The sequence below is a fragment of the Pseudomyrmex gracilis genome, unplaced genomic scaffold, assembly GCF_002006095.1.
Source record: "Pseudomyrmex gracilis isolate BER0280 unplaced genomic scaffold, ASM200609v1 scaffold_0, whole genome shotgun sequence".
NCBI classification, from domain to species: Eukaryota; Metazoa; Arthropoda; class Insecta; order Hymenoptera; family Formicidae; genus Pseudomyrmex; species Pseudomyrmex gracilis.
The window spans coordinates 1,701,821-1,715,571 of record NW_018020584.1 but is presented as its reverse complement, the minus strand read 5'-3'; the positions used below and the strand labels follow the sequence as shown (position 1 = coordinate 1,715,571).

Below are 13,751 nucleotides of genomic sequence, written 5' to 3'. Positions count from 1 at the left end.
TCTTTCAATGTGTTGTAGAATATTTCAGTGTTGGTATTTGACTAACACTGAAAGAGGACGCACTCAGTGCGCACTAGTGCATCCAATCGAATTCGTCGATACTGTCATCATAGTATCAGCGCATGGTCATACGTAGCAATCGGATAATTTTTATAGAATATAAGTTTCTCTCTCTGTCCCGGAGGTGGAAGGTATTTAATTTCAATTTTCTTGCGACTGTGCGGATAGCGTTCGATCGTTCCGGCCGTCCCTTCTCCCCGGCTTTCGTGTCGCTAATAAATAGACAGGTAATTAATGATGAGTTTCGCGCGAGCAGTTGCAGCTGAGTTGCAGCGGCTTCTTTGCTTTCCCGATGCAACCGTTTGAGATGCTCCGTAATTTTTACATTTTTATACGGTTCTCTCGACATTTTAACGATGTCGTATTTCATTATCGCATCTTCGCATAATCATCTTTGTGGTGTCTATCGCGTCTGTTCCGATAAGCTCCGTTGAATACGAGTCTGTGCACGGTTTGACGTTTTACTCTCGATAGTGAGAGAGTTAGCGTTACGACACCATAGATTCTGAACATTGATCCGGTCTCTCTCTCTCTCTCGGTTCACATTATATGTATAGAGATTTAATTGCGCTGCGGATTCTCGCGTCTCTCGTTATATCATTATCACTCTTCTTGTTCGTAGATTCCTCGATTAATGTAAATTGTTTTACTTTTTTTTCCTGTAATTTTCAGCTCATATTTCATTTACGTCGATTCTGCGATATCAGGTCGCACCTTAGTTCACTCTCTCAGAGATCGCGAAGTTATTTCTCAAAGTAAAAGTCGAAATTAACACTTGATATATAAAGCAACATTGAAATTATGACTTTTTAATTATTATAAAAAATTCATATATATATTTGTGTTATTCTTATTTTACATGCGGGCTGTCATATAGACAAGATGACCGATTCCAAGTATTTCACTACTACAAAGAAGGGAGAAATATTTGAGCTCAAATCAGAATTGAATAATGAGAAAAAAGAAAAGAAGAAAGAAGCTGTAAAGAAGGTACTATATGTTTAGTTTTCACATAAAACTAATTTTGATCTTTTTTTGTTAATATTTTATTTATATCATATTTTTATTGTATTAATATTATATTATTTTATATGCACATGTATCACACATGAATGATATTTGATATACATAATATGAAAACATTGTTGTTAAAACTATCCAGGTGATTGCATCTATGACAGTAGGCAAAGATGTATCTGCGCTGTTCCCCGATGTAGTAAACTGTATGCAAACTGACAATCTAGAGTTGAAGAAGCTGGTGTATCTGTACCTGATGAACTATGCCAAGAGTCAACCAGACATGGCCATTATGGCGGTCAACACATTCGTCAAGGTAATATGTCTTAAAACCTTATCACTTAAATTGTCTCATCACAATTTTGATATATATATGTATATGTATATATATATATATAAACAATTTAGTATATATATACATATATATTTATATATATACATTTAAAACGCACCTTTATTCTTTACATTTTTCTTAATGACATTTATATGATGCTCGGAGTCCGTAAGACTGTCTGTAAAGAGAGGCAAGCTGACATGGTTGGTTGTTTCATGTTATATTTGATGAGAATCATCAAGTTATAAATATATATTGTTTTGATTACTTGGTGCTTGTGCTTATTTGACAGCGTGCCTCATATTGTGTACAGACTGTGCTTTGCAAATTACAGTTTGCTTAGCTCTCTGCATTATGGGATGGAATGTATATTTTCTCTTGCTCATTACTACTGAATTGTTTATTTTTCAAAGGGCACGGGTCTGGACTTTGGTTGTTTTCATAAGCAGTGTCATATTGTATAATATTCTTAGACTATTATTTAATTATTTTCTACACAAATTTTTTTTTTTAGCTTTATTACGCGATTACATGATTCAAAACCAAATTCCAGAATTCTATTAGGTATCATATTCATCTGCGTATTTTCGCAATAATTGTTTTAAATGTGTACTAAAATTAAATAGATGATTTACAATGTTGTATATATGTTACTCTTGTTTACGCTGACACACTAATATATTGTCTTGATTTCTAAAAATTGCGCATGAAATAATTTCTCAAAAAAAAAAAAAATCACGCTAATTTCAATATTTTATATGCTTGAAGGAAAGTATTTATTTTTTTCAGCGTAATTGTATTTACAATATAAGTATATTAAATAATGAGTTTTTAAATGGCAATTATAATATTGTTATAAATATAATTGTAATATTGTTATAAATCGGAAAGACAATAAGAAATTTAAATATTAATGTCTTACTCGCAAATTGCTAATATATACACAGCATGAAAATTATGATTTCTTAAATGTTCTATTATATATATATATATATATATATATATATATATATATATCTATATATGTATATGTATCTACAAGTTTGCATTATATACACATACACTAATCGATGCTCTTATAAAAATTATATTTACTAATTGCACGCAATTTACAATCAAAATTTCAATATAATTTTATGAATGCAATTTCGTATTACATATATGAAAAATAAACTATAATACAATAACATATAACATATTTGTAAATATAATAATATTCTCTTGTATAAAATCATATCGTTATCTTTATTTGCATGATTTAATATCGATGTAACACACTTGATTATTTACTTTACAATAATTTCCTCATATTAATTACTAATTTGTATAATAATACGAGAAATAACTTACGGGAGAAAAACTAAAATACCTCGTGCTCTTTAAAAAATAATCAGTTCTCCATTACACACTCTCTATCTCTTAAATGGCTGATAAGTATAATATTTAACACTTAATGAAAAATGGTGACGGTGACCAATTTGACCTTTTTCGTTCTGACACGCAAAAGGAGCTAGCGACATCTCCGATGATAAAGGTACCAATGCTACTTTCTATTTTGTTAAAGTTTATGGGTTGAAAATAGATAGCCACTACTGTGACTAGACTTGAATCCCTGGCTTGCCCGATTTTTGTGCAGGATTGCGAGGATCCAAATCCGTTGATACGCGCGCTAGCAGTTCGCACGATGGGTTGCATACGCGTCGACAAGATAACCGAGTACCTGTGCGAGCCGTTGCGCAAATGCCTGAAGGACGAAGACCCGTACGTACGAAAAACCGCAGCCGTATGCGTCGCCAAACTTTATGACATTAACGCAGCTTTAGTCGAGGACCAGGGATTTCTGGATCAGTTGAAAGACCTTTTGTCCGACAGTAATCCAATGGTATATATAATAAGACTTTTCTTCAAACCTTAACAGCGGTGGATTATTGCAACTTTACGAGATAAACATATGTGTCTATATCATTCGATAAACAAAATGTTATTAGCGAGATATTAGGCGTCAAAAAAAAAAAAAAAAACAAATTGTTCTTCAGGTTGTTGCAAATGCGGTAGCTGCACTATCTGAGATCAACGAGGCTAGTCCGAGCGGTCAGCCATTAGTGGAAATGAATGCACAGACTATAAACAAACTATTGACAGCACTCAACGAATGTACGGAATGGGGCCAAGTTTTTATTCTAGATTCGTTGGCGAATTATTCGCCTAAAGACGATCGTGAGGCGCAAAGCATTTGCGAAAGAATCACTCCACGTCTAGCACATGCTAATGCTGCTGTTGTGCTTTCCGCTGTCAAAGTAGGTATATTATGAATGAATAAAAGATCCGAGAACTGTAAGTTTTGTAAAAGAAGTAATTGTGTGTTAATTGGCTCTGTGTTGTTGACATTATTGTAGGTATTAATGAAACTGATGGAAATGCTACAGTCCGAATCGGATTTTGTTGGTACACTCACGAAGAAATTGGCACCTCCTCTTGTCACGTTATTGAGTTCCGAGCCGGAGGTTCAATATGTCGCACTGAGGAATATTAATCTCATCGTACAGAAGCGCCCTGATATCCTGAAACACGAGATGAAAGTGTTTTTTGTTAAGTACAATGACCCGATATATGTAAAATTGGAGAAACTGGACATTATGATTCGCTTAGCGTCACAAGCCAACATCGCGCAAGTTCTATCGGAACTGAAAGAATACGCCACCGAAGTTGATGTGGATTTCGTGAGAAAGGCTGTGAGAGCTATCGGTCGCTGCGCTATAAAAGTCGAGCCGTCTGCGGAGCGTTGCGTCGCCACGTTGCTAGATCTGATACAAACCAAGGTATGTATACAACGTACATACAAGAAAATATTTTACAAGTTAAAAATAACAAGTTTTTTGAAAAAAATTTTTATTCATATTAGATATCTTAAATTTGTGGATTTTTTCAGGTGAACTATGTCGTTCAAGAAGCAATTGTAGTAATAAAGGACATATTCCGCAAGTATCCTAACAAATACGAAAGTATAATTTCGACTTTGTGTGAGAATCTCGACACTCTGGACGAGCCAGAGGCACGCGCTTCTATGATTTGGATCATTGGCGAGTACGCGGAGCGCATCGACAACGCGGATGAACTGTTAGAGAGCTTTTTGGAAGGATTCCATGACGAGAATACTCAGGTGCAGCTACAACTGCTCACCGCAATTGTAAAGCTGTTTCTCAAGAGGCCCACGGATACACAAGAGCTGGTTCAACAAGTACTCAGCTTGGCCACACAGGATTCCGATAATCCTGATTTACGCGACCGCGGTTTTATATACTGGCGGCTGCTCAGCACCGATCCAGCGGCGGCGAAAGAAGTAGTGCTCGCAGAAAAACCTCTGATCTCGGAGGAAACAGATCTGTTGGAGCCGACATTGTTGGACGAATTGATCTGTCATATCTCGAGTTTAGCGTCCGTGTATCACAAACCTCCTACAGCGTTCGTGGAAGGTAGAGCCGCGGGAGCCAGAAAATCGTTGCCTGCCAGAAGTAATTCAAACGAGGATTCCAGTCGCACAACCGCGCAACCTCACGCGCAAGTCATACCTTCTCAGGACTCTCTCATAGGCGATCTTCTCAGCATGGACATTGGTATATAAATATCTTAGAAAAATCGCAGATATTATAGTTTTATTTAATTTAATTTAAAAAATTTAGTTTTTAGACTTTTGGTTTTTTGTATCATTTTATTTATTTTGTATCATTTTATTATCTGTTCCAGGCGGCCCAGCAATAGTTCAACCGGCACCTACCTCACAGTCTGCAGGATTAGGTTTGGATCTCTTAGGTGGCGGTTTAGACGGAATTTTGAGCAATACTGATAATACGACCGCTGCACCGGTTGTTTCACAGAGTACAACAGGTCTGCTTGGTGACATATTTGGTTTCAGCCAAGGACCCGCATCTTATATTACGCCTAAAGTTAATTGGCTACCAGCCGAAAAGGGAAAAGGTTTCGATATCTGGGGAACATTTTCGAGAAAGTAATTAAAAAATAAAATATTTTTAATTTTATTTTGTCTCGTGATTGTAAGTAATTTATATCGTTACGAAATGTCATTGATGTCTGGCAGGAACGGACAAATTAGTATGGACATGGTTTTCACAAACAAGACGATGCAACCCATGGGAGGATTCGCGATACAGTTAAACAAGAACAGCTTCGGTCTGACACCGGCGGCTCCGTTGCACGTACCGGCTCCATTGGCTCCCGGAGCGATGGTCGAAACAAGCGTTACATTGTCCACTGTAGGTGCGGTGCAACGCATGGAACCCTTGAATAATCTTCAAGTCGCTATTAAAAACAACATCGACGTTTTCTATTTTGCGTGTATCGTACCGATGAACGTCTACTTCACGGAAGATGGTCAGCTAGATAAGAGAGTGTTTCTTTCAACGTGGAAAGACATCCCTGCACAAAATGAGGTATCTTTACGGTTTTTTTTTCTTTTTTTTTTAAATTCATAAATGGTGTGAAAACATTTTATAGAAACAGATCTCTAAAAAACGACACGTTTTTATTACTTGCAGGTGCAATATACGTTGAATGGAATAATGTTGACGGCGGATCAAGTTGTGCAAAAGATGCAACAGAACAATGTTTTCACAATTGCCAAAAGAAATGTGGAAGGACAAGATATGCTTTATCAATCCCTTAAATTGACGAATAACGTCTGGGTATTGAACGAATTGAAAATTCAGCCAGGCAATCCTGATGTTACGGTACGTGTATCTACAATCACATTATATCTTATATTTCGTCTGAAATCTTTGCGTTTTCTTGATCTTACATGATTATCTCTTGTTTTTTTTTCATTACAGTTGTCCTTGAAATCTCGATCTGTGGAAGTCGCACCTGGCGTATTCCAAGCATACAATGCCATCTTACATTCTTAAGTTTTTCTCTGTTTCATCAGTTAGGACATTGACAGATTATAAAAGACATAAATGCAAGTATGCGCAACAGCCTATTTGTGGAAGCTATCTATGTTATACGTCTGCGTATCGTGCATGAAATTTAAGTAACTTGGAACATTCTATAGAAAAATTATGTTACAGATTATGAAATGTATATTAAAATGTATTATTAAAAAAAAACATAGATAAAAACAAAAATTTATGATAATGTATGTTTTTATTTCCGCGTCCGATTTTACATATAAACATATAAATCATTTTTAATCAATAAACGTTACTTTTTGTTGACATTTGGAAAATTATACTTCAAATAAAAGTATGAAATGTGATATGTATGAGAAATCAATTTTAAATGTTACATATATGTAAATTAATGTGTATAAAACTTTGTTTTTTTTTATTAGTTTATGCTACAACTTAAAAAAAAAACTCATTTTTTCATGTACTTTTATTATTACTATTAAAAGTAAAACTTCATAAACTAAGTAAAAAAAAATACTTTTATACAGACTTATTTCCTATATCATGGATAACAGGTGTTGTTTTACAATAAAACAAAATTCTATAATATACAATGTGATTGTATTTATTTATCGAATATAAAGAGAAGAATACATTACACAAGATTAGCACTGTACTTTTCTTCTAAAAGAACAACCTTCTGTTAATCTTGCTTTTCCTCCTGTTGGAGTGCAAAGAATTGTGCGGCATCCATCACATTCTACCGGCCTTTGGGCATGTGAGAAGATGGTTTTGATAGCATAGCAACCTGGACATTTTACATCCATGAAATAACTGTTGGGCTTTTGGACAAGCCTCTTCAGTTTGTGTTTCCTCTTTTCCTCAATGGGACTTGGATGGAGGAAGTCTCTGGCCAACGGCATCCTTTAATCAGATTAAAAAGAAAAAAAACAATCTTAGTAATATCTTAAGTGTATTTGTAAGATATCTCCTCCTAACACGCAGGCACGTTTTTTTTCGTACTGTCACAGCTTGTTCTATTGACAAGAAACAACGTGTATACACAATGTTGTGCAATAACTTGCGTGGCAATTACGATAAACAAAACTACGCAGAAAATCAAAAAATAAGACCGAAAGTAACGTAAATTCCATCAGTTAAACGTCGGTGGGTTTAAAACGATTGGATATACTTAGTCAATTGACCGTGCTCTTCGCGACGCACAAATGGGCGAGACAACCGCGAAGAGCAATGGCCATGCCGCGCTGCGATATGCACGTAATTACCTTAACACAGAGTGACCTAACTTCATCGCTTTAAAGATATACAAGATCTATACGTGATAGCAACTAAATTATCGCGTGTATTTACCTGATTTGCTCGGTAATTCGCCTTAGATTCGATGATTACAATCGTAACCACGTGTCTTCAATACACTGTTACTGTAAAAAGGAACATTAGCCGATTCCACGCAAAACGGCTAAAAGTCTAGGAACTTCTTTGCGTTACCAACGTAAAGATGTAACACAGGGTCAATTTAAACAGAGAGAAGCCTGAGAGCGGCCAGGCCCATAAGAGTTTTTGGGTACCATTATTCCGGCCCGTAAGCTAGCGCATGTCCATGGGTGGTGCACATTGGCAACTACGTAGCGATGTCCACGAGCGAGTTGTCGATACGTATNAAGAGCAGTTACATTATCGACACGACGTAGTTGTGGACAACCGATTGCTACTAGTTAGTTCGCACGGCGCTCGTTGGCGCTACGAGCAACCGCCCCGCTTGCCCCCCGATCCCCGCGCCTATTCCGCGATTCAGTGACGCGTTGTGTACAAGCATACCGACAAGGCGTTCGTGGATATGGCTACGTAGTTGCCAATGTGCACCACCCATGGACATTGCGCTGGCTTACATGGCGGAAAAAGCGATTACATTACACACTCTCTTATGGTTTGAGCACGTTTGTTTTGAGGTGAGCGCTCATGCGCGTTTTATAAAACATTTTTAACCAAGTTAAATAGAAATCAACTTAAATAGAAACTTTATTACAATGTCGCAGAAAAAAAGAGTACTTATGGTTTGTTTAGGTAAAAATACTATATATGCATTCTCAAATATACAGAAAAAAGATTTTCATGGAAAACCATACATTTTTGTGTCACTTTGTATGTTGAAGAAAAATTTTGCAATTTGCTAATTTGTTAGTTATTATAATTTTTGTTTCCTTATAGGCAACATATGTCGTTCACCAATAGCAGAAGCTGTATTTGAAAATGAAATGAACAAAAGAGGTTTGAGAAATCAATGGGAGGTAGATAGCGCCGCTATTATAGGATACCATACAGGTAAAAAGCCAGATCATAGAGCTTTAAGTACATTAAAAGAAAACGGCGTTACTAATTATTCTCACCGAGCTCGTCAGGTAAGAATTAGAAAAAATAATATATTATGTGAATTAAGCATATTTGCTAATAATTTTTTCGAATTATTTCAGTAGTGTATATATTATCTATATAATATATTGAAGTTGTTTTATTTTTATGTAGATAACACAAGAAGACTTTAATAAATTTGATTGGATATTTGGTATGGATGATGCAAACATTCAAGAATTAAATGGATTAAAGCCAAACGAATGTAAGGCAAAAGTGGAGCTTTTAGGAAGCTACGATCCAAGTGGAGAAATTATAATACGAGATCCGTATTACGTATGTAATCTCTTTGTAGCATTTATGTAGTCAAAAAATGAGAGAGATCGGAAATTACATTGATGGCCTTTCTAATTATTTCACAGGATAGTGGGAGTGCCGGATTCCAGAAGGCTTATGAACAATGTCTGAGAAGTATAACAGTGTTTTTGAACAAACACACGAGTTAATGCAAGAAATATATACTTGAATATTAATTTATTACAATGTAATTAATTTAGATTTTAAAGTTCTTATAAGGATGGATACAATGTACAATTATTGTACATATATTGTGTATAAAATTATACGTGATATAATGGTAATATTTGCTACTTTCATACTATTTTTATTTCTCTTTTTTCTGATTGTTATTACCATTTCAAGCAATCTTGCACATTTTCATGAAAAACTATTATATTGTTTGATAATTGAGATTGTCAAAAATACTAGTATAGTTCATCTTAGTCTTTACACTGATTAATTCACTTCTAATGTCATGTTTTGGAGAAAAAATTTTCAAATATCTATATTAAAAAATAATTTGTTAGTGCGCAACGCTCTTCCCACTATTTCACCCCTATGCGCAGACCGCGGACCTTTCTCTCATTGAAGAGAATAGAATGATGCAATAGCACAGGTAGCGCCATTGTTATACCGCGTTCCCAGAACTCAGATATTATCACGCTTAATCGTGCAAGAATGAATAAAATGCAAAAGAAAAGAGTTCTTATGGTTTGTTTAGGTACTTTAATTTACAAATTGTTATAAGTTGAACTTGAGGTGTATAATTTAGTTTTTTTTATGTAAGGTTATAACTGTTTTACCATTTTCTTGTATTCCGTAAGAGATGCGTTCATAAGAGCAGCATCTATCTAAGAAAAATAATAATTTTAATAGTTCCGTTTGAAAATTAAGATTTCTTTTACGTATGAGTATAGGTAATAGCTGCCGCTCTCCTATGGCAGAAGCAGCATTTCAGACTCAAGTGCAAGAAATGGGTTTGTCTGATTTCTGGGAGGTCGAAAGTGCTGGTATCTTAGGGTATCATGTAGGCAATAGTCCTGAACCAAGAGCAATGTCCACTCTTCGAAAAGCTGGAATTACGAATTACTCTCACGTTGCCAGACAAGCAAGTATCACATAATTTGCGATTCGAATGTGAGCCTTTGTTGATAAAATATTCTATTAATATATTATCCCCTATTAATATTTCTCAATGATATATAAAATCATACCCAGCAAACATTTCGGTCACAGAACCATATCTATCTGTGTCCTCAGTAGGATATGGTTTGTTAACCATGTCTGTCAACATGTGAAATGTCAAAATGCGACCAAAATGATGACAGAGTCTGCCACAAGCAAAGCGAGGCCAAATTATCGCCAAAGTGAAGCCAAAATCCGGAATAGGTTTGGTCATTGTCTGTTGGCGCCAAATTGCAAACAGTCCGCACGTATACACGAACAGACCTGCTTGGCGTTTGGTGGCAATCTGTCGTCAATGCGTTTAACAGATCAACCCGACTTTTGTCGTAAACAGATTTCTGATACAATTTTGCGGACTGTTTGGTCACAGTATTGCCAAAAGCAGATCTGCTTGCAATCGACCATCTTTTTGTTGTTAATTTCACTGACATATATGGAATCGTTTTGGCTGCAATACTCTCATGTATTTGTCAACAGAGTTGTTGCGTTTTTTCTTTCTGTGTGCTATCAATTTTGGCGGTGTTTCCGTATTGTAGCATTTCTGCAAACAGTTTCTGTTACCAAGGTCTGCGCCGAAATTGTCAAAAACAGAAATTGTTTGCTGGGTAATATGTAGAATATTAATAACTTCAGATTACAACGGACGATTTCTATAAATTTGATTGGATATTTGGAATGGACGAGTACAATATTTACAAGTTGCACGAGATATCACCGGAAAATAGTCGAGCAAAGATAGAATTACTTGGAAAATATGATCCAGCTGGAATAGTTGGTATTAGGGATCCTCTTTTTGTGAGCGTTGCGTTTTTAAAGTACATACTGTGTAATAAAAAGAATATATGTACAGTTTCTAAATCTTTTCTATTCATATATATACAAATATAGGATGCTGACAGTGCTGGATTTGAGACAGCATTTCAGCAAGCTCTAAAGAGTGTGCGAGAATTTTTGAAGATTAACGGTCGAGAGGACAAGGAATGAGAAAAGGATCGTATGATAATATGATAAATTTCTTTTCTTCTTCTAAGCTTGTTCCACCTGATCTCAGGTTACTCGAGATCGAAAGGTCCTACCCTATAGACTCTATAGGGTAGGAATCTAACTAGCGCCATTGTCTTCCATTGTTTTTTCTACATATTTTTGTTAAATACGACTTACGACTTACACGGTTTCCGAGGTGCCTAGGGAAGGAATGTTTTTCTGTAAACTTTGTTGTAATTGTTCATTAAAAAATTAGCAACAATTATGTGATTATACTTGTTTGCGAATATTCTGAGTTTAAATTTCTATTCTCTACATAGGGTGCTTTCCTTTTAGGAGACACAGTTGACACAAGTCGACACAAAAGTCATTCTGTCTTTGTTTCTCACTGAATACTGAACAAAGACAGAATGACTCTTGTGTCGACTTGTGTCGACTGTGTCTCCTAAAAGGAAAGCAGCCATAATCTCTACACATTAATAGTTGAAAAATACAATTGACAATTCCCTCTTTTTCCAATAAGATCCGTTTGTGTACGAATGAGTGTTAGCCAATTGATTTTTCAGGTATAAGACTATATAAAGGTACACTCACATGCAAACTGTAAAAATAGAACAAAAAAAAGTTATGAGTCAACAATCGGAATGACTCCGTAAACTTATGTATACATATGTATAAACTTTTCTTTATGTATACATACCGTAGGTTTGTTCTTTTTAAATCACTCAGAACTGAACTAGAACATGAGTTCACATGAATGTGCAAAGAAAGAACACAGTGCAGCAATTAACATGGTGAACGCCAATGGCTCCATAAGAAAGGAGTAAGGCTATAAAAATTTATCGGCTCTGTGGTATTCTGTTTGATACGTCGTAATAGATCTGATTAGAACTTCTAATAATGGCAAATTCGAAAAAAGATTCGAAGACGAAAAGCGGCGACGAGATATTGATGGAGTTTCAATCACTTCGTAATGAACAGAGATTGCTGGCGAGTAAACTGTCAGAAATGGAAATGGAATTGAACGAGCACAAGTATGATACTTTTCTAACCTATACATATATGCGTATATTCTTTTTTCTTGACAATTTCGAATTATTGTAAACGCAAAGAGAACTTCATAATTTAAAATTGGATATTTTTAATTCAAAAAATATTTCTTGTTATATTTTTTCTTTTGTTACAATTGGAACAAAGGAAAACAAATGCAATGATTTGATCGTTGCTATTATTACTCACTCAGATATGATTTTAGAATCGTTATTGACACACTAAAAAATGTGGATCCCAAGAGAAAGTGTTACAAAATGATTGGTGGTGTTTTATGCGAGCGCACAGTGGAAGATGTAATGCCTGCTCTGGTCACAAACAAAGAACAGGTATACAATTTGTCTGTTACTGCGTTGCATCAACGTTAACATTTCTTCAGTGTGTTTCTTTGATCAAGACGCAATTCTTGAATGTACTTTTATGATTGTCATATATGTTTCCAGTTGTTGAAAGTAATAGATACCCTAAACGAACAGTTAGCAAAAAAAGGAGTTGAGATAAATGAATACAAGGATAAGCACAATATTAGAATCAAAGGTCAAGATGATTTGCCACAAGAAGAGGAAAACAGTAAAGAAGAAAAGAAAAATGTTCTTGTCAATCCAAAAATGTTTGACGTTTTACAATAAAATATTTTATGGCATTACATATTAAAATATTTTATATGTGTAAGAGAAAAGGTTGAGACAAGTTTATATTTAAGAGCAAAAAATTCTAATGTACACACGCATTTTAAAATTTCATTCTCTGAATTTATTTATTATTTTGCATGATATAACTGTGCACTGTGTGTTTTATAAAAATTATATCAAGAAGTATTTCTCCATTTTCTGTACACTATGTTTTCATCAAAATAAGTTGATAAATAAGTTTTGATATTGTATAACATTTCGTAGATAAATTACATACACGTATATAAGTTTTATGTGTTATAAAGCTTAGTTACTCATAAATTTGTAAAATACTTCATGCACAACAAATGTTTTATTATAAGTACAATAAGAGTTTAAATGGAGTCAAAAATTTTAACTATCCCTACCAATAATTTTAATAATTTATATAAGTGACACAAGAAACATAAATTGAATAAACTTTGTTCTTCTGATGTTTATATATTTGACTGCGCTGTAGAAAAAGACCGTTTCAATTACGCGGGTAAACGCCATATTGATTTACTTTGATTAATACGTGGGGAAATTAAAAAGATTGCACACCCTGCTTTCCTCGAAATAACTAGATTTTGTGACCATCGGTGTAGAATCGTGTGGATCAGTGGGTGTGTTTAGCCGAAGCTAGCGCTACGTAGCGCTACGTAGCGGCTTCATGTAGCAGTTGCAATTGCTGCGTTACTTCTGCTGAACAGTATTGCTACGCGCAGCGCTTTTTGTAAGCGCAAATATGTTTGTATACAAATCGCCGTTGTATTCTTCGGTTGCTAAACTGTGTTTTTTAATTATTTATAAAAATGGCAAAAAAAGTGTCAAAGTATTATAATTGAGACGGTATTATTG

The 13,751-nt window shown here is 35.0% G+C and overlaps 5 protein-coding genes across 10 annotated transcripts; 4 read left to right on the top strand and 1 right to left on the bottom strand.

The window, feature by feature from the left end:
* The first annotated feature begins 100 nt into the window (after positions 1–100).
* On the top strand, positions 101–6,522 carry LOC109864072 (AP-1 complex subunit beta-1). Of its 6 annotated transcripts, none has more exons than XM_020421844.1 (12): positions 101–287; positions 926–1,050; positions 1,223–1,393; positions 2,919–2,945; positions 3,048–3,293; positions 3,448–3,708; positions 3,808–4,230; positions 4,341–5,025; positions 5,156–5,417; positions 5,508–5,859; positions 5,965–6,156; positions 6,256–6,522. In XM_020421844.1, the coding sequence occupies exons 2-12, from the start codon at positions 943–945 to the stop codon at positions 6,328–6,330; spliced, it is 2,802 nt and encodes a 933-aa protein (XP_020277433.1). In that variant the 5' UTR covers positions 101–287; positions 926–942; the 3' UTR covers positions 6,331–6,522. The 6 variants fall into 6 exon arrangements, with proteins under 6 accessions (XP_020277433.1, XP_020300642.1, XP_020300555.1 ...); XM_020445053.1 differs by having other exon boundaries at positions 938–1,050; positions 6,256–6,521; XM_020444966.1 differs by lacking the exon at positions 101–287 and adding an exon at positions 306–374 and having other exon boundaries at positions 938–1,050.
* A 392-nt stretch (positions 6,523–6,914) lies between these two features.
* Positions 6,915–7,791, bottom strand: LOC109851881 (40S ribosomal protein S27). Its single transcript, XM_020422458.1, has 2 exons — positions 7,684–7,791; positions 6,915–7,236 (listed from the first exon to the last, which is right to left on the bottom strand). Exon 2 carries the CDS (start codon positions 7,233–7,235, stop codon positions 6,978–6,980), a length of 258 nt encoding a protein of 85 aa, XP_020278047.1. The 5' UTR covers position 7,236; positions 7,684–7,791; the 3' UTR covers positions 6,915–6,977.
* A 458-nt stretch (positions 7,792–8,249) lies between these two features.
* On the top strand, positions 8,250–9,275 carry LOC109851759 (low molecular weight phosphotyrosine protein phosphatase-like). The gene is made up of 4 exons (XM_020422197.1): positions 8,250–8,397; positions 8,542–8,732; positions 8,857–9,018; positions 9,105–9,275. The coding sequence occupies exons 1-4, from the start codon at positions 8,361–8,363 to the stop codon at positions 9,186–9,188; spliced, it is 474 nt and encodes a 157-aa protein (XP_020277786.1). The 5' UTR covers positions 8,250–8,360; the 3' UTR covers positions 9,189–9,275.
* Positions 9,276–9,385: 110 nt separating this feature from the next.
* On the top strand, positions 9,386–11,452 carry LOC109851693 (low molecular weight phosphotyrosine protein phosphatase-like). Its single transcript, XM_020422061.1, has 4 exons — positions 9,386–9,742; positions 9,939–10,129; positions 10,840–11,001; positions 11,095–11,452. Exons 1-4 carry the CDS (start codon positions 9,700–9,702, stop codon positions 11,188–11,190), a joined length of 492 nt encoding a protein of 163 aa, XP_020277650.1. The 5' UTR covers positions 9,386–9,699; the 3' UTR covers positions 11,191–11,452.
* Positions 11,453–11,947: 495 nt separating this feature from the next.
* On the top strand, positions 11,948–12,888 carry LOC109851816 (prefoldin subunit 2). Its single transcript, XM_020422322.1, has 3 exons — positions 11,948–12,224; positions 12,446–12,569; positions 12,684–12,888. The coding sequence occupies exons 1-3, from the start codon at positions 12,091–12,093 to the stop codon at positions 12,867–12,869; spliced, it is 444 nt and encodes a 147-aa protein (XP_020277911.1). The 5' UTR covers positions 11,948–12,090; the 3' UTR covers positions 12,870–12,888.
* Positions 12,889–13,751: the final 863 nt, after the last annotated feature.